This window comes from Orcinus orca, chromosome 14 (genome assembly GCF_937001465.1).
Source record: "Orcinus orca chromosome 14, mOrcOrc1.1, whole genome shotgun sequence".
Classification (NCBI taxonomy): domain Eukaryota; kingdom Metazoa; phylum Chordata; class Mammalia; order Artiodactyla; family Delphinidae; genus Orcinus; species Orcinus orca.
The window spans coordinates 19,358,500-19,379,360 of NC_064572.1; the positions used below are offsets into that span (position 1 = coordinate 19,358,500).

Here is a 20,861-nt window from a genome sequence, read left to right on the forward strand (position 1 = left end):
CAATTCCTGTTCCCCCTCGTGCCACAGGCTGCTACAGCTGCTCATCTGTCACAGCTTCTTGAGGAGAAAAAATACACTACATGAGAGCTACTTATTCTGGGTCTGAATCCACGAAGTCCTGGACGTGGCAGTTGCTGAGGTCAGCAGGGATTCCCAAATGGCCTGTGCTCATCTGACTGGACCTTCCCAGGCAAGTTTCTCCCAGGGCGTCTGCTGGAACTCACTCGTCTGGTTTCTCTCTCCATTGTTCACCACTCTCTCTCCATATCCTCTGGCACTCCTCTTCCTCTTTTTTTCTTTTTTTTTTTTTTTTTGTGGTACGCGGGCCTCTCACTGCCATGGCCTCTCCCGTTGCGGAGCACAGGCTCCGGACGCGCAGGCTCAGCGGCCATGGCTCACGGGCCCAGCCGCTCTGCGGCATGTGGGATCTTCCCGGACCGGGGCATGAACCCGTGTCCCCTGCATCGGCAGGCGGACTCTCAACCACTGTGCTACCAGGGAAGCCCGAGCTGGAAATTCTTTTAAATTCACCAACTATTCTTTGAGATGCAGACACCCCTTGGGAGAGTCATTAGAAAGCTGTTTATTGAGTCAATACGTAGCCTAGGGCTGTCTCAGTGAGAAGGGGTATAACGGCAGGAAAAGGGAGCAAGGAAGCAAATTCTCTCCATCTTGCCTGTTCTCAGAAACCTGCAAGACTATCCTTTCCTTTCAGTCTCCCTCCTCTTGGACACAGCTGTGCAAACACATATTGAAGAGCTGCTGTGTGCAAGGTCCTGTACTAGGTTCTGGGGATACACCAGAGACTAAGATTAGGTCTCTGTGTCTGGTATTTCATTTTGACTTTATGCCGAGAGTAGCACGCAACTATGTAATGTCTGTTTGAAAGGTCAATTGTAAGCAGAGAGATATCAGGCAAAAGGCTGGCTGGATGTTAGGATTTAACAGGTATTTGTAAAATGATAAAATTTCAGGTGAACGACATATTCTGCGTAACAGTCACTGCTCCCTTGGAGGACCTGGAGGCAAGGTAATCTCCAAGGCTTCTTTCCAGATCCGTAAAGCTAAAAACATAATAGTCCGATTTATTTATTATGATGACCAGAAGATCAGGATAGTCCAAAGCATTCGGTGAGAAGAGGTCCTATAGGACATTTCCCCCAATAAAAAAAATTCACTCTTGGGTTCTATATATAAGAACACAGGTCACGTTCAAGTAGCTATGAAAGAGGTGACCTAATTCCACAGACTTTCACATCTGTCTTCTTGTCCCACTCTGCCACTAACCTGGTTGGGTAAGTCACTCAACATTTATTTGGGCTTTACTTTCTCATCAGGATAATGGAGAGCTTGGACTACAGGTTACTAACCTGCCCTTTGAGTTCTCTAAAATCTGTGGATTTCACTTTGCTGGGGCTTCCATTAGGCACGGATTTGGGTACAAAGCTGAGGTGAGCTTGACTCTCTCATGATATCTGATGAAACGTTAGTGCTTTATTATATCTCAAACCTATACCTAGTGACAATTTTAATTTTTTTAGAATTTTTAAAATACGTTTTTATAAATAATGTATCCGAAGATTTTGACCCACTATATAAAGTAAGAATCTCACTCTTTAAGAAAAATATACAGATTTTGATGAAGAATTTAAATTCTGAGAGGCTCAGGCCTTTAGATTTCTACCGCTTCAATTCCAAAGGACCAGTGGATAGCAATTTTAGTACACATAATTAGTTTTTTCCTGGGTCAGTCAGCTTTATTCCCTCCTGTGCTCCTTGATGGGTACTGGAATCTGGTTTCCAGATTTTTGGATTTCCTTTAATAGGAAACTTCACAATCTGGTAGACTGTGGTATACCTAACTGACAGTTATATCTAAGTGTACTTAGACTCTTACTTTTTTCTTTTAATATTTAGTGTCTACATTTGATCCTGAAAGAGCTTCTATAGTCCTATCAGAATTGTAAGAAGCTAAGAATTAAATAATTCTTCCCAGCAAGGGTTGTGTCACCCAGTTATTTCGTAAACCTGTTCAGTGGAGTCCTATTTCACAGAGCTGCCTTTTGGGTTTTTACTTTCCATGGTTCTCATTATGTCCCATCTATAGTTCTTTAAATCTATTACTATAACCCAATCCACTAGAATCCTGCAAGCTAAAATAACAGTATTATACATTTTTTAAATTGACAAAATACATTTTATAGGAATTTACAATGTAAAATCATTGTTGAACCAAAGCCAGTGGTGAAGTCCCCTGGGAGGGAGACTCAAATTAGAAGACAACTCGAATCTTAATCGCAATTTTCTTCTTTTTTTCCTTTTTTCCTTCCTCCCGCTCTCCCTCCTTTCTCTCTCCCTTCTCCTTCTTCCCTCCCTCCCTCCCTCTGCTCTCTCCCAATTTCCTTGTTTCTTTCTTTTCAGTTACAAACTGAATTGCAAAACATAAGACTCTAAGCGGTACTAGAATCAACAATAATTTTGCATGTATATTAATTTTATATGCGTGTCACATACTTTCTGGGAAAGAAGAAAGTAGAGCATTAAGGTATTTGTGAATCAGTCTGGCCCTCTGAGGAGCTCTGTTTACCCCTTACCTGTAGAACATGCGGGCTTATCACCTGCTTTATCTCTGCTGTGCTGACACTTCAACCTCTGTTCTACTCTGTAACTTGGCTCCATTGTTCCCTTAGGCCATTAACTGATAACATTTTGAGCCTTATTTTTCTGAAAATTATTTTTTGAGAAATTAATCTAAGTGTTTTTTTTTTTACCTGTACTAATTTCTCATAGTGGATCAGAGAGAAGAGAAGGAGAAAGCAAAGATAAAAGAAAAGAGGAAGGAGGAGGAAAAGAGACTGCCTTTGGCACTCTTCTCCTAATATTCCACTCAACTTTTATAATTTAGGATTAAAATTACATTTTCCCATGTTACAAACTCATTCTTCTTTTCTTAAGAAAAATCGGCAGCATATATTGCTTATTATTTGTATTTGCTTTTAAAAGCCGCTGATATTCTTAGCACCTGGGATACCTCAAGAACTTACTAGTTCGTATGTAGAGAGATTCACAACATGCTGTGGTTTCACAGAAATAAACATTCGCCTCCGTCCATAAGGGCTTAATGAAACAGGAAGCACCAAATCAGCCTACAGTGGCAAAGCCCTGGCGAGACTAAAGTTGTAGGGATCCTTTTAGAATTTCACTTTCAAAATGATTTGTTGCAGGATTTGGAGTAAAATAGAAATGCTAGTTCATGCAGCAGAGAATGATACAAATATGTGATAAAGGGCTACTGTGGCTTACCAGACCTCATGAAAGCAAAACTTAGGGACATTAGCCGATAGTAATATTAATAGGAGTCAATTAAGTATATATTATAACCCTGGAAATATCTTCATCTTCAATCATAGATTTTTAGTATTTATCATCTACAGACAAAGCAATAGCCCTGTATACTCTGCTTTGCTCAGACTATACCTCGAACGTGGTGTTCGGCTCTGGCCACCTCAGTGTGAGATGGATACAGACACGACGAAATGTACATAGGAGACTGACCATGATGGTATGGGAACAGGGGAAGGAAGTGCCAATAGTACGCCCAGAGGAAGAAACACTGAGAAGAAGTACGAAAAGCATTTTTAAATATCAGAAGCATTGTTACATGAATGAGGCAGATTTTGTTGTCAATAGTGCCAAAGAGATCAGAGCCTGGATCACTGAGTTAAAGCCTGAATCGGTGACAAGGATGCTCCCTAAAATGAAGAATTTTTAAAGTCAGAGTTGTTCACATGGAATAGGCAGCCTGGGAATTAGGCAATTCCCATCATGGAGGCATTTGGGCACAGGATCTCGTAACAGAGGTAATTCCAGCACTGGGTGACGGTTGTTCAGACTGAGTGACCTTTAACCAACTCCCTTTCAACATTAAACGCTACAACGTTATGAAGTCAAGAGCCCTTTTCTTCCATAAAGAAAGGGCTGAGTTTAAAGAAAGATGGATAAAATGAGAATGAAAATTTGCTTACTCATTTCAAATTCCCAAGCTGAGATCAATCTAAAGGAAATGATGGTCATTTCCAGTTAAACAGCTAAATGAAATACCTTCAAATGAAGAGATTCAAAATTTCTTCTTTTTGGAAATGAGTTATCCACATGTATAAGGTTGTTACATGGTCCATTCAAACTTGGCCTCTCATCAATGCAGCTATTTGGGGATATCCTGTTAGACACTAGCAAATTTTTAGGTCTGTGACTGTCATATTATATCTCATAATAATTTCATTTGACACCATATTTTGTGAGTGTATGCATCTTTGTGAGAACATCACTTTCCTTTTATCTTCTGCACAGGTGAAATTACTCTGAAAATGTTGCATAAGAAAGCAGCGAAATATAATATGACAGTAAGGCATGTTACTCGTAGAGTCCTAACGATGATGCAAATATTATCCACTGGGGGATAAACAGAGGTAAACATATAGTTGATGGTTTACAGAAAAAGAAAGAAAAATGATGAGTAGAAGCCTTTCATATTTATCAAAACAACATTTACAAACAATGAGACAGGTACTTTCAGGTCCCGAAATGACCAACAAGACATTAGCTCTCCTAGGCGGGCAATCCCTGGCTACAACGCACTTACACTTGGCAGTCATTGGAACTGAAAAAGCTAAAGTGACTTTGGATCAGGTAGGCTTTCCCACTATTTAGGTTTCCCACGAAATCTGGACAAATCAAAGAAGGAACCGGTAATTACAATAGAGACAACCCAGAGGCAGAGAAAGACTAGCTGCACTAAGACTGACCCGAGAGAAAAATACAACATGAGAGACGGAAAATGGAGAAGCAATCAGGACACTGGGAGAGTCAAGTGACGCAGAAAAGAAACATAAATATAATATAAATTCTACTCTAAGTAAACATTTCATTATTGCAGTAAAAAGGCCAAAAATTTGCCATCTTTATCATATTTATTTACTGTAAAAATGCTAGTTTTCCAGAGAACAATAAGGATGTCATTCATTAATATAACTCCATAACATGACCTGGTCATACGCACTGATTTTTAAGTAAGGCAGAAAACTAGTAGTTTCTTTTAAGCACATGAAGAATAGTGACAGTCATCTATAATTTGTCTCTTTCATGAAATCAATATTGAAAACTTACATTTTGAAAGCAGTTTTGTTCGGGTTGAGGTTTCATTATGAGTTCAAGTTCAAAAGCAACTTTCACTGCAAAGCTTAGAGTACATCTTAGAATGGGCATTTGATCCCTTCCCTTATAAACTCTCTCTTATTAAAAAAAATATTTTAGATATGAATATTAATCAGATTTTACTTTCTAGGTTTTCAAATGTAAACAATAAAAACAATTTTTATGCTTAATAGAAACAAATAGTAAGAAAGTAATCCAGATAGTTAGTAACACTTGCATTTTCAAATTGAAAAATGCGTTCAAGGAGAGGGGATTCAAAGAGACTAAAAGAAGACAGTCAGTGATACCAAATACATGTTGTTTAAATGATACATTAATTAATAATTGCAAGATAAAATGAAAAGTTAGTAACTCAAGGAAGGGTTACATTTCAAAGATAAGAAATGGAAGATAAAGCTGGTAGTTAAATTTTATCACAATAAAAATTCACAAATACCTTCTTCAACATCTGAGATATATTCGCCATCACTGAGCATCTCAGGGGCGTTGGCTTTACGAACTGCATGATTTAAGTGAACAATGTAAGTGTGAAAAATGCATGCTCTTGATACTACAACGAAACATATTAATGCTTCTAAAAACATTTTGCAGTGAATTTTCTTCAGGAAAAAAATACAAAGTCACTCTTCGTTACTACGAACTCAAAGGAGGTTTTCATACCTTCATCATCAGACATGTCAAGAACTTCATTCATCGTTTCTGGAACATTCATTTTGTGCTTCTCTATGACAGTCTAGTAACAAAGAAAGCAGTCATTTTAGTATGAGCAGACAGGACATTTTACTGAGACTATTCATTGCTTCCTAAATTAATCTGTTGGTTTACTGTGGGATTTGTGTGTTGAATATCTTGAAGGCCCCCTCATACAAAATGACATCAAAATTATGCCTTCACAGCACTAAGTTCCTCATCATATACATGGCAGAGAACGAATACAAGGTGAAAGAATTCTAGTGGCCAAAGCGCACCAGCTTAAAAGCTTTAGGTCCGCAATAAAGCTTTTCAAAGGAAAAAAAGGAGAGAGATACTGCCTCCTTTAGCTCATTGCTATACTTCTTCACGGTCTTCATGGATCTGCCACCCCATTCCACTAAAAGTCTTAGCTGATGATAAACCAAATGATTGGCAAGAAGCCTGTCTTTATTGCTTGTGCCAAGCCAGCCCCTTCTCGTTTTCCCTTCCTAGGTGTATGTTTCAATTTCTAGAATAAATCACAATATTGAGATTCCAATAACTTTTACAAGCATGTGTTTGCAGAAAATATTTTAGAGGTAATGCATTTGCAGGATAATTTTAACTGCCACAAAATTTTCAAGAATGGTATACAGTATGACAGAGCAAAGGCTATACTGAATCTTTTAATTGCTCTTTGATGACTTTTCGCCTAGATAAATTGTATCCATCCAAAGAACACTGACAGTATTACTTGTTTGAAAATATTAATGACTTAATATGTTTTAGTTTTAAAATGAATCCTCTTTTAATCTGAGCGTATAAAAGACTAATGGTACAAGTCATGTTGAAGTAAAGCATTATTTTGCATTTTTTCCAGCATGTAATACTGTAATTGAACATTTACAAAAAATAAATATTTTATATTAGAACAGTTTTAGATTTACAGAAAAATTGCGAGGATAGTAGAGAGTGTTCACCCAGTTTTCCCTATGATTAACACATATTAGCATGGTACCTTTGTCACAATTCATGAACCAATATTGATTTATTATTATTAATTAAAGTTATATTCGATTCAGATATCCTCAGCTTTTGCCAAATATCCTTTTTCAGTGCTAGCATCCCATCCAGGGTACCGTATTATCTTTCGTTGTCAATCTCCTTAGGCCCCTATGGCTAAGTTTCTCAGACTTTCCTTGTTTTTAGTGACCTTGACAGTTTTGGGGTGAACTGGTCAGGTATTTTGTAGAATGTCCCTTAATTGAGATTCGTCTCATGTTTTTCTCATTGATTAGACTGGGGTTATATGTTTTGGGGAGGAAGACCACTGCGGTAAAATGTCATTTTCGTTACATCACATCAAGGGCATATACTGTCAACATGATTCACCAGGGTTGACGCTGTACTCGGTCATGTGGCTGAAGCAGTGTTGGTCAGCTTTCTCCCGTAATCTACTCTATTTCCCCTGCTCTCCACACTGTTTTCTTGTGAGGGAAGTTACTACACTCAGACACACTTGAGCAATGGGGAATCGTGAGCCACCTCTTGGACGGGAAAGTATTTTCATAAATTATTCGGAATTCTTTTGCCTGAGAAATCTGCCTCTTCCTCCATAGTCATTCAATCATTTATCCGTATCAGTAATGAACTCATGGATATATATTTTATACTTTGCACTATACCCCGATACTATTTTATTTCTTTTGTTCAAATTGTTCTGGCTTTGGCCATTGGGAAGTCTTTCAGTGGCTTCCCGTGTCCCTTTAACACGTCCCATCATTTTGTGTATGTATGTTTATTTATTTATTTACGGGGAGGGCCTTACTTTTTGGCACTACCAGAGGTTGCAGGCTCATCTTGTGTATTTCCTGCCCCAGTTGTAGATTTTGTCATTTCTCCAAGGAGCCCTGGTTCCCTCCATTAGAGAAGGCTGTTAGAAACCAACATCTGAGTGATAGAAGTACTCTGCTCATTGCTACTGAGGGAATTTTAAACAACGCAATTTAAATAGCTTAATGCGTATCTTTTGGATATCCGCTTCTAGCCACTCAGTTTCCTACTCTGCCGTGATTGTAATGTCATTAACTAAAGCATCTTTCTCCGAATTGCCATATCCAATAAGGCACTCCTAGCAAAGATGCAGTATTCTTTTTAAGGCTGCTGAAGGCTCTTTTTAAGAGCCTTAAGGAGACAATGGTCGCTGGGGCTTCCATAACGTCTGAACAGAGACCCACCTGCGGGCGGCTGCAATGTGCTTAGTTAGCTTAAGGGCACACACCCCACCCTGAATCCCGTCAGTCCTCTCTGAGCTAGATGACAGGCAACTGCAAAGGCAGGGCTGACAAGGTGGTGTCTCAGCTTGAAATAAAGTCTCAAATACCACAGGGCTGGACTAGGTCTTAGGGACTTCAGTGGCCTCTTTTCTAGTCAATGTGAGCGTTTCATTTGGCGGAAGCCTCATTTACTTCACCAGGCAAACTGGACCTTCCTGTTAGCATGAGTAATCTTTTCTCTCTGGCAGAAAGTCACCTACCAAGTCAGCTGATGATGTTGAGTGAGAAATGGCATGACTGCCGTGCACATTCTTTCACTAGGAACTGGAGCCCTAAAACCCTTTTCTCTCAGTCCATTTCCCGAGGCTGTAACTTTACTTTGCCTGTCTGTAACTTTATTTTCTCCTAAAGCTCTTTTTGATATCAAAGAAATATTTTGCACTTTCCTAACAGGTGAGAAAATCGTTGACATTTAATCAAATAAGATTTATATTTTGAACTATTATACCATCTTCAATTCTCTAACATTGAAACAGAAGTTTCACATATTTATTTCAGTGACTTCAAGTCTTTTATAGCATGGTGACACTTGCTTGTTATTTAATACCTTGTCCTTCTCTCCTACTCTCAAGAGAGTTACATGGCATATCTATAAAATTAAGGTTAATAAACATTACTTATTTAAACTCTTTTCTCGAGAATTTAATGATAGATTTTAAGATGATGAAATACTCAAGAGGTATATGAAAGCAATAGGTAGGAATTTATTTCTATTCCAGCTATATCTTAAAGTTAGAAACGTGCCCTGGTTGACAACCATTGCTCTAGTCCATTAAAGCTACTGTTTCCGCTTTTGCAAATTACAACATTTCTCTTTTGTGATCAGCAGGCTGAAGTTTTAGTTTCTAAAACCTGTACACAGCCAAATAACTCAACCGGCAGGTAGCAACAGAGTCCTTCAAGCCATGGTGTTTTGTACGAAGCACTGTATATCCAGACTGCAGACGTGAACTATGCCTTCTTCGTGTTGGAAGGTGGCATATGAGAAAAGGAAGCACAGCTGATACTTCCAAGTGCTGCAGAGTCCTAAACTGACACTGTACGGACTCAATCTCGGGTCTGTGTGTTGAGTCATGCAGTCAGGAATAACTCCAGTAAACCTCTGACATGGGGCAATATCTGCTATTGATTCCAAAGTTACCAAATCCTGATGGAGTTCAAAGGCACCAGACGGGGTTCCAAAGAAGTGATTGTTTTTCCTAGGAAAACTCCAATAGGTGAATGGAAGAGAAGCGAGCGTGGTGGGAAAAACTGACTTGGAACCCACCTCTAATGTTTCTCTAACAAGGCAAAAATATTTTTACAATAATGATGACAATGTACCCATTATCATTTGTGAGTTAAAATATTTTAAAGAACCAACTTAGAGTTTTCATCTTTCTTGCACTGTCAAAGAAGGATGTCAAAACATCTCATTAAAAAATTTTTTTATATCAAAATAAAGAAATACATTCAGCTTTCTATGGGACTAAAATCTCTGTAGCTTTTTGAAAGGTATAACTTTTGAAAAGGTATTTTTAGTGTTTTGAATTTTTCTTCCCATCAGAAATGAGAGTTTTGCTTTGCTGACTGCCATTAAGGAGGTGACAGCATTTGGAAATACGGTGCTTAGTTTCTGAATGGAGGAAAAAAGGTTCATCTCCCCAAAGCCTGGAAAAATCTACAATCTGAGAACTGGCTCTTGGGGTAATGGGGTTACAAGGTCTGGCATCCACTACTCACAGTTGTGGTCACAGTCTCTTCAGTTACCACCTTCAGGGTGTCCACCACTGAGATGTAGCCAAGCCTCCGGGCAATGGCCAGGGCAGTGTTCCCATTCTGGGAAGAGGGAAACATGGTCAAGGAATTACAAGTCATTCCACGTGTCTCAGCGCCTGTGTGTTTCCACACGTTTGCCTTTACAAACGTAAGGTGAGTGTCTCACCAGTCCTTTCCCACTGTCACACCCAAAACGCTGTTTCATTAAAGACATACCTTGCACAAAACACACCTAACCTGTCCCTACTCATACAGCAGAGTCTGGGCTGCTACACATGGAACCCGAGAGGCTTTTTAATGTTTTATGTAATCAAGGAAACAAACACGTGCTTCTTCTTATGTTTGTACTCCCTACTGGGTAGCAGTGGGTTTGTAGTTTTTTTTTTTTTTTTTTTTGGTACGCGGGCCTCTCACTGCTGTGGCCTCTCCCGCTGCGGAGCACAGGCTCCGGACGCGCAGGCTCAGCGGCCATGGCTCACGGGCCCAGCCATTCCGCGGCATGTGGGATCTTCCCAGACCGGGGCACGAACCCGCGTCCCCTGCATCGGCAGGTGGACTCTCAACCACTGCGCCACCAGGGAAGCCCGGTTTGTAGTTTTTAAGTGGGAAACATTAATCACATCTCTCTCTCTGGACAACTCACAACAATACAGTTATTGTCCTTTTCCCTTCATTCTACTGAATGCTCTGTTTATGCCTACTAAACACAGAAAGTCAAAAAGTAACCCTGTCCAATAAAAATGTAAGAAGACACCAGCACCCAGCTCCCGCCTCATCATTTAGCTGGCCCTTTGCTCTTACCACAGTGAGTTCATTGGGGGAGGCATTGTTCTGAAGCAAGACATTGATTATATGCGTGTGTCCCTGTTGAGCTGCTTGGTGTAACGGCGTATACCCATTCTGTAGAAGGAAGATGGAAGAAAAGACTCTTACTTCCTTGGACACGAGATCAATGACTTGGTAGATACAAAGGAGAAAGGAGTTTACCTTTGTTTTGGCATTCACTTTTGCAGAATGCTGGAGCAGGAAGTTAACAATCTTGATGTTTCCATAGTGGCAGCCCACATGTAGCGGTGTGTATCCCATCTGTAATTATATATATATATATATAAACTTTATTAAGAAATAATCTTTCTTAACGAGGCAGAAAGAGTTTTTTTTCCCCTATATAAAACAAATGTCATTGATAATTCTCAGAGCTAATCTAAGGTATAAATAACAATACCACCTCACATGGAGATAGTTACTAAATGTCCCAAAGTGCCCGCTCTAGCATCGGCTCATTTTATTTCCGTAACAACTTTTCAAGATAGGACGAAAGGATGGAACAACAGACAGCCTAGACAGAAGGATCCAGTGGCTTCTCGCAGAGGGTCAGAAGCGTGCTCAATGGACAGACTTGGACTAGCATTTATTCAACGCTCTACTCTCTCAAAGCATAAAATTGAGGTTAAAAAATGTGAAGTGGTTAAGTGATCACGAAAGCGGTAGATGATGATCAGAATGCGTGACGGAGATACGAAGGATAGAAACACTGAAGCAGGAGAGGCTGGTGTGAGTTCAGGAGGTCTGCGATGTATGAACTTGATCTAGGAATAGATGCTCTCGTTAAAGTCTTCTGCCTACCTAGCTAGAGCCCCACACTTTGAAAACCACTCATTTAGACAAAGCAATGGATTTCTTCTCCAATTAATATCCACTGACCCTTGAGGGGCTATAAATTCCATCTATTAAAAAATATATTGTGTGTGTATGTATATATAGATACACACACACACACACACACACATATATTCTAGATAATTATTTTTTTAAAAAAGGATATTCCAGGTATTTTTTCTAGATGGCCATAATGTAACAGACTCCACCACACAATTTCAGTGCCCATGGCCAATCTCTGTTTACGATGACACTGGCAGCACCAGAACACTGAAAGGGAGAGCACAGACTTTTAATATTTCTAAATGGGCATGGGTCAGGGGTCCATGTTTTCAAGTGTCTGCATCTCGTATGTGATGGCATTAATGCGTCTTTATGGTGACTCTGCGCTACAGACTGAATGTTTGTATCCCCTAAAAGTTGTATGCTGAAACCCTAATCCCAGTGTAATGGTATTTAGAGATGGAACCTTTGGCAGGTAATTTGGTCATGAGGGTGGAGCCCTCATGAATGGGATTAGTGCCCTTATAAGAAGAGAAAGGAGACAGCCTGCCTCTTCTCTTTTCTACCTGCTACCAGCACCGTGATCTTGGACTTCCCAACCTCCAGAACTCTGAGAAAAAAAGGTTTGTCCAGGCTATAGTATTCTTGTTATAGCAGCCTAAACTAACTAAGACACTCCAGCAAATGGGTGTATTTGAATTTGAAAAGGGGACGTCCGGAACACAGCTGATTGTGGAAGGTGAAGACACCTCAGCAGGGATGTGCTGCCCTAAAGAACTGACTCTGGTTAGATTCTATTCCATGACCTGAACTGTAAGTGCAGCCACACTGACCAGACCCTGCTGATAAGCTCACCGTAACCACATGTATATGAGTCTGACTTAGGACCCCTAAAGCTGCTTCATGCACGATGAAGGGTATCCCATTTTGGGGACCAGAATTCACCTGCCTGCTTTGCAGGGTTCTTTCTTGGTACTGAGGAACTCAGGATCCTGTGTTAGGAATCAGAATGCTGCTTAGGGAGGGAGCCATGAAAACAGTTTTCTCCTACCAGTTCTCAGTACAATTAGCTTAATCGACTGAAGTAACATTATTCCCAGTGTTAGTAGCAGAGGACTGATCCCAAACCAAAAGATTACAGAAAATATTTTAAAATTTTAAATATTAAGGAACTCTTCAAGTTTCTGGTCAACATGCCTAAGCAATGATGCAACACTTTCCAATGGCTACTGTGCTACTGTATCGATCAGATTTTTAAAAGAAATTGAATTATTCTAAGTACCTTAATGTACAGTTTCTTCTCATCCTCACAGCTTCACTGTCACTCCTAGTAAAACCCTAAGTCATTATAGTGGACTGTTAGGACATGGTTGGTCTGGACCCTGCTCTCCGCCTCCCATCTATTGCATCTCTGAGCTCGTCTCCTATGAGTCTCTCCCTTGTTCACGCTGCTCTAAGACATTGGTCTTCTTGCTGCTCCACAAATACTACAGTATTTTATTAAAAATACATATGCATGCCAGGAAGATTTAGTCTTCATTCAGAGAAACCAAAATTGGGGCTCCTCCATTCACTGAGGGCCACAAAGTTCCCATGGTAAATGGCACCTTGCACATGCCCAGAGAGATGTGATTTGGGAAATTCCCTTCAGCTAGTGGCAATACATTTTGGAAAGACCAACTCTTCTTTCTTTAATAACTAAGGAACAGTCATAGTTCAGATAACCGAGCAGTCTTTGCTTGCTTTTTTCACTGTTGCCTCCTTATACCATCATTATAAGCTGAAGTTAAGTCATCTTCTTTAGGCAATACTGAAAGGGTGTATTTGTGTAGGAAGAGCAAACAGGTACAGATGGAATATTCAGGCTGCTGTTTCTGATCTATGGTACGTGAGCATGAGATCTTACTGAGCAGTAGTTAGGTGCCTCCCTATGCAATATGGTTTGAGAAAGCGGGAGCAGGAAATCCACACTATTTCCTCACCTCCTAAACCTGTGCTCTCTCGCGTCTGTCTTTGGCCTTCCTTGCACTTGTCATAGTCTTCCTCAGTGAACACACCCACTCACAACTACAATTATTCCCTGATTTTATTTCAGTTAAATTTTTTGTTTTCAAATTTTTTTATGTTGATACTATTGTTTTAGGGAATACCTTTCTCTTGTCACATGTTACACTAAATATTACTTGATAATATGGCAGGCTGTAAGATATTTCTATAAATAGCTTTTTCATAATTTTACTTCAATAAAACTGATTGAGATTGAAAAGTTGCATTTAGTAACAGACAGAGATTTTTCCTTTAGAAAACAAACTCTGAAAATAAACTCTCAGTATCTCATTTCCTGAAGGTGCTACAGTTGAACGTCTTAGCACGCTAAAAAGGGAAAAAAAGTTGAAAAAATTTCTCCTGTGAATTTTTTACTTTATTGTTCACCTCCAAAATTAGTGTGGGGTTAAAATGGAAAACAAAACAAAGATCCTCTCAGGGACTACAGAAGAGTCAAAGATTATGAAAGAGTATTTCCGTCATGATAGAAGAAGAATAAGGCAATTGTCATCTCCATCCCTAACCCAGTCTATCCCACTTCTGACATCCCTTATAACTTCTATGACCATTTCTCTTTCTACTGGCATCTTCCTCTCAGCCTACTAACATACTGCCATACTTCCAAACTTGGAAACAATAATCACTCCTTTCAAATATTTCTCTCCTTTCCTGGGTCTATATTCTCTTAAAGCTTCTTGAAAAAAAAACCTATTTTTATTCACCATTCCCTTCCATTTTCCCCATATCTCACCATCTCCACTACTCCAGTGAAACTGCCTTCTAATAACCCCGGTGCCACTCCAGTGCATGTGTTTTAGGGTTTTCTCTTCTGTGTCACACTCTCCTTGACAGTCTTCAGTTACTTGGCATCCATGTCATATTCTTTCCTGATTTCCCTCCTGCCCTCAGTCAGGCCTGCTTCCTTCCACCTCCTCCATCCACTTTAAAATATCGTTGATCCTAGGGATTTTGTCTTTGATTTCCTCCACACTGTTCCTCAATGATCACGTTCACATTCACAGTTTCAACGGATACATTTATTCTGACCATGTCCAAATCGGTATCTTTAGTCCAGACGCCCCTCCTGTATCCCAGACCAAAGCTTTAGTCATTTACTAGCTAGCTGTCTCTACCTAGAGAGCCCCTAGGTCATGTAAGACTCAACACACCCAATACAGAACTCATGGTGCTGTTTCTCCAACCAGCTTCTTCTCCTTCACTTCCTGTCTCACTGAATGGAACTTGTGATCACCTGGTTACAGGGCCACATCCTCAGATTCGTCCTGAATTTCTCACTTTTCCTTAGTCCCTATATACACATGGTCTCAAGTCTTATTGTTTGTACTTAAGTATTTCTTCAATTTCTCTCTTGCTTACCAACATCCCATCCGCCCCTTACTTGAGGCCTTCTCTATTCTTCATCTGGACCTCAGCAATTGCCTTCTAACGGTCCCTGCTCCAAGCTCTTTTACCAACTTGTTCCTTGCATCGTCTCCTAGGATCTTTCTAAACCAGATATCTGATCTTATCATCTTCTGTTTACAACCTCTCAAGGCTTCCCAGTACAAACTGGATTAAAAACTTAAGCGTGGCACATCAAGGCCCTCTGAGATCATCTTAATTATCTAGCAGTATCTTGGGGCGTGCCCCCAAATTTTTCCTCATGTTCCTGTGATGCTGAACCAGCTACAGACCCCTTCTATACTCCCACCTTTGTAAATAACTCAGTTAACGCCAATAACTCTAAAGTTATTTATTTATACATGGGGTCAAAATCAGGCTTTGGACCAGCTAGCTATGTTACCTTACATGAGCAATTCCTTTTCTGTGCCTCAGTTTCTGTAGAATAGGGATACTAATTTTATCAACCTTATAAGATAGTCATAAGGATTCAACAAATTAATAAGGGTAAATGCTTAGAACAGTATCTGACACAGAGAAAATGAGTAGTAAGTTTTGCTATTATTATTACATTTTTATTGTTGTGTCTCCCTCTCTAGACTGTGAATTCTGTGAGGACAAGGAACGTATCACTCAGGTAAGAATCGAACAACTAGAAAGAGCTCTAGAAACAAATGTGAAAAGAGTATGTATCAAATAAACATTTTTCATGATTTTACACACATTAAAAGAAAGCTAATTTAACTATTTACTTGCTAATCAGTACCTCCGAGAATCAGTGCTTTGGTGTGCTTTGGGGTGGTCTAAATAAAATGCTTCCAGAGATTCTCCCTTTAAAAAGCAAAACAGGGCTTCCCTGGTGGCACAGTGGTTGAGAGTCTGCCTGCCGATGCAGGGGACACGGGTTCGTGCCCCTATCTGGGAAGATCCCACATCCCACATGCCGCGAAGCGGCTGGGCCCGTGAGCCATGGCCACTGAGCCTGCGCGTCCGGAGCCTGTGCTCCGCAACGGGAGAGGTCACAACAGTGAGAGGCCCGTGCACCGCAAAAAAAAAAAAAAAAAAAAGCGAAAGAAGTGGCTTCATTTCAGCTGTACGACACTGAGCATTAGACCCCGTGGCCAGCCGCACAATTTAGTCTGAACTGATTTGGTGAACTTCAAATACAAAGTGAGGTGGAGATATGGTGGGTCAGCAGGCCAGTGGGAAGGCTGCACGGCTGTAACCAGGATGTTCTGGTCTCTTCCCCACAAGAGAAAAGAGCTCCTGATAATTTAATTATTACTATTTTAAAATTGAAGCCAGTGACTCAAATGGTACCATACATTCTACCTGTCGGCTGCTTGGGGATGTCATCTTTACCAGGAAGAGTTTGGAAGCTCATGGGATACAATCAACTCCTTATTTACAAGGCTAGGAAGCAAATCCAAGCAACCCACCTCTTTGCACTCCTGCTCTACTCAACTATGGGACAATCATAGCCTCACATCTTTTTGGTGCTGTGATCTTTGCTGAGAACAAAAAGGATGAGAGAGTGACTTTTTTTGTCTCTAATTTTTTTAAGAGACAGAGAGATGCTTTCTGAACTACATCACTTGTAAAGGGCAGAAAAAGGTACATGCTTCAGAAATATTATACTGAGTACAAAAATGATTACAGACTGTGACCTGAATTGGACAGGGTTAGAAGGAAACCCTGGTGGAGACCCAATACTCTTAAACCGTGGGGTGGCTTTTGCAAATCTAGAACAGAAGGCTCACGGTACCATTTCTTCTCCTCCCAACCTGCCCTTGAGAATCACTGCCTTAATCCCTGACTGAATTTTGGTGGTGTATATGTTGGATGTGTTGAGATAAAAAGTACTGAGAAACAGAACCCTGTTATTGCCTTCTCAAATTTTTAATTTATAAAGGGAGAGGGAACCAAATAACATGTTTATAAGTCTGCGTGTGTATGTGTGTGTGTGTGTGTGTGTGTGTGTGTCAATAGAACAACACAGGGTGAATCTATTTACCATGAACTTGCAAATTTCTAAAGTAAAGATTTCTTTTCTGATGAAAGTGTACAAGCACAGTAAAGAATATAAGCTAAATCCAGTCTGAGCTTTTCAGATTGAAAAATGCTTGTATTTTCATGGAAAGTAACAAGAAACCATTCAGCCACTACTGTTGCCTTTACTCGTTTCTCTGTTAAACATTCAGCTATCTAGGAAGGCATTCGGGGCTAAGGGGTTCTTTTAGAATGAAAAATTTGGAAAGAAACAGAATAGAGGGAACTGGGCACTTAGGCTACCAAAGAGGCCATGGGGACTTGAAGGGCACGAGGCATTTCAGAAATGGGAGTGAGGGAGGCTACCTGGGTCACAGCTCTATCTAAGACTACCCCAGCCAGGGACCATTATATTTGCTTCACTATTTTAATACAGAGTTTAAAAAGCATAAAGGATCTTGCCTGGTCACGTCTCTTTTGGGCAGATTCTTTCTCATAGAATGCAGTATGGGTGGAGAAGCCACAGCCCTAGAGAGTCAGAACACGGTGCAAAGGGTGTAGTCTACTCAGGTCTGCTTCCTGTGCTCGTCCCGTAAATCCAGCCTGACTCTGATGTCTGCAATATCTTTTTACCTGGCTAATTCCTGGTGACCCTTCTATGTTATTAATATCTTCAATATCTGTCCACACACCTCAGAATCCATCTATATTATACACAGAAATGTTCGTATTCACAGTATAATAGGTAACAAGTATTCATTTTTGTGTCAAAAATGTGACACACAGAAACAAAGTTACATTTTGAAGTAGATACAAGTTTGATATGAAGAGTAACAAAATTAAGTGCTGAAAGAAACTATTCAGAGAAAGACTGATATGAAGTCCTATCTTTGATGATGACACAAAGCACCCATGCGTCTTATGTGAGTTTGAAATGGTGGCATTCTATGAGATTAATCAGAAATTCCTTTTTGAAAAGATAACTATTTTGGCTGAGAGACGGAAGGAGTTGCTAGCGATCATATACACCATAAGAAATTTAGCAAGTGAGTAGTAGTTGAATAAAACTTAATGTATCCTCTTCCATAGACTATGCCTGAAAATGTTAGAAGTCATCAATTGCTGACAACTTTTTCGGTATGCATTTCTTAAAACTCAGTCACAAAAATGAAAAAAGGTACAAGCTTTCACACTCTGCCCTTGATGGGCAGATGTGTTGTAACAAGGATTAATAAATTGCATTAACACAGGAGGCAGCAATATGCAGCCACATAAAGTATTCAGGCCAGTAAAGGTCAAAGCATCTGGTACACCACAACCAGAGACACTGGTGTCCCTTGTACAGATACACGTTTGAAATAACGAGTACAAAAGATATGACGGAAGATTTATTTTTGCCCCTAGAGAATTGTACTTGTTCCATACAAGGAGTCACAATGACACTCTGGATGGGCACCATCTTTTTGTGTACCTTTGTCTGGACGTCCACGTGTGCCCCCTGGTTTACTAGGACTTCGGCCACATTCACTCTGTCTTCTTGAGCAGCCAGATGGAGTGGGGTCAGGCCACTCTGCAAAAGATGAAAGTGGTCATCTCACAGGAGGGATGGAGGACACACAGGTGTGCTGTAGAAACAATTTAGGACTTCAAGAAGAGTAAGTCTACAATTTCTATGTTTAAAAAATTCTATAGGGGCTTCCCTGGTGGCGCAGTGGTTGAGGGTCCGCCTGCCGATGCAGGGGACACGGGTTCGTGCCCCAGTCAGGGAAGATCCCACGTGCCGCGGAGCGGCTGGGCCCGTGAGCCATGGCTGCTGAGCCTGCGCGTCTGGAGCCTGTGCTCCGCAACGGGAGAGGCCACAACAGTGAGAGGCCCGCGTACCGCAAAAAAAAAAAAAAAAAAAAAAAAAAAAAAAAATTCTATAGAGTAAGTTTATATACTAGCATGTGACAACATGGTTATCTGCAGGCTTAATGAAAAATTTCAAACATCCTCAAAAGTGGAGGGAATGGGCTGAACCTTGTATACTGATCACAGATGCAGCAATTATCAAGGTTTTCCTCCGTTTGCTTCATCCAGCCCTACCTCCTGTTTGTTCTTTGCTTTGCGGAAGTATTTTAAAGCAAATCCCAGACATTATATCATTTTCCTCTTATGTATTTCAGTGTTCACTTTTTTAAAATAGAGTCTTTTTATTTTTTTACAAAATTATGCAAGAGTTCTAACGCACTACCAACGCATGACTAGCTTTAGAAAAATTTATTAAAATAAAAACTGTTTATAAATTGAATACTGACATATGATGATATCATTTTCTCCATTAAATATTAATACCCAAGGCTGACAAATATTTTCTTTATGTTGCTTCTGGGTAGGAAAAATGGTCTGTGAAATGTTATATAAATGCTGTCTCATGAGAATGTAATATGAAGGCTATCTCGTGAAAATTTCCAGGTCATTTAATGAGACCAGATACTTGAAATTGACTCTACCACAGAATGGACAGGCGATGTGGTTATCCCAATGGCCAAGAAAAGAATCACCAAGACTGCACCCTGGTTTAAAAATCCTCTGTAGCTGCATTTTTCATAAATAACATTTAAGAAAACGTAAGCTGGTATAAGTGCGTCCAGATTCTTTTCTTTCATCCATTATGAGCACACAAGTTAATGTCCTGAGTCCTAACGGCCTCTTTCTCCTCCTCTGCATCTGCGTAGCAAGGCCATCAACCTGTCCTATTTGTCAGAGGAAAGGCGTGAACCAAAAGCAGCACCAGGAAGGGCACAGAACCCTCGAGATGCTGAACAGTATTCATTTAGGAGCTGCTATTCCATCAAACTAATGACAGGACTCAGGAAGAGTCATTCATTCTTGACTTTCTAATACTCTTTACAGACTTTTGGAAGAAGCTCACCCAAACTGGATAAAAGGGGAAACAGGAAAAGGAGGACTGGTGCCTTCACTTGAAATCCAAGAAAAATAAGCCTGGGGCCAAAACTGCCACCACCCAAACACTGACATAATCATAGAACAATGTTCCACGTTCCACTTTAGAGGCAATAGATATTTGCAGCTGTAACATTCTGTAAAAGTGTCACAATCCCCTAGTCTAAGTTTGAGACTTTCCAAACCTTCTGAAGAACTTTACTGAGTGGTTCTCAGCACAGCTGGGGGAATGTACTGTGGCTGGTGCCCTACTTTCTCGCCTTCCCCCGTGGACATTCGTGCTGTCCACTCTACCTTTGGCCTGGAGTCACCTCCAGCTTTCCTGGGCTTCCCTCTCTCTCCCTTGGTCTCGAAAAAGGCTTCACTGTTATTATTTATGTGCGAACCACCTGCGTGCTCAGTTCTGTCGAGAGCATCATAATCCCGCATTTAAACTCTCTTCTCGTCTGTATTCCTCAAACCACCGTGAGCTTCTTGAGGCAACTACTGTACCTTTAATCCTTGTATAACCAGTCGAGTAGCGTTTAATCCACCCACTAATCGACTGAGTCAGAGGAAAAAGCAAGCATCTTTCGGTAACATAGTATAAATTAAATGAAGAAAAAATTATTTTTACATTCGTGATTTAAAAAACAAAATGTGATGGTTAAAACAGCCCTGTGTGAGTTCAGAAGTTATCTGTTAACCTTTGATAAAGGTTTTGAGCACTGGTTCATTTTAAAAGTGGCATTTATTGGGCACAGAGAGAACACCACCAACTTGGAAGAGCAACAGCTCTGCTTCGTATTCTATTGGCTGTGTAAAGAAATACAGCTACTTGTGGTCTGCAGAATTCGT

At 40.3% G+C, this 20,861-nt stretch overlaps 1 protein-coding gene across 22 annotated transcripts in view; it reads right to left on the minus strand.

The window, feature by feature from the left end:
• ANK3 (ankyrin 3) overlaps positions 1-20,861 on the minus strand; it is a 688,018-nt gene that overhangs the window by 117,510 nt on the left and 549,647 nt on the right. For 20 of the 22 annotated variants that reach the window (XM_049696621.1, XM_049696616.1, XM_049696615.1 and 17 more), the window contains 6 exons: positions 18,550-18,648; positions 10,968-11,066; positions 10,782-10,880; positions 9,945-10,040; positions 5,875-5,947; positions 5,651-5,713 (listed from right to left, as the gene is read on the minus strand). In XM_049696621.1, coding sequence (XP_049552578.1) covers positions 5,651-5,713; positions 5,875-5,947; positions 9,945-10,040; positions 10,782-10,880; positions 10,968-11,066; positions 18,550-18,648 — 529 coding nt within the window. The remainder of the gene's footprint in view (positions 1-5,650; positions 5,714-5,874; positions 5,948-9,944; positions 10,041-10,781; positions 10,881-10,967; positions 11,067-18,549; positions 18,649-20,861) is intronic. The other 2 variants (XM_049696618.1, XM_049696617.1) reach the window with 1 other exon arrangement.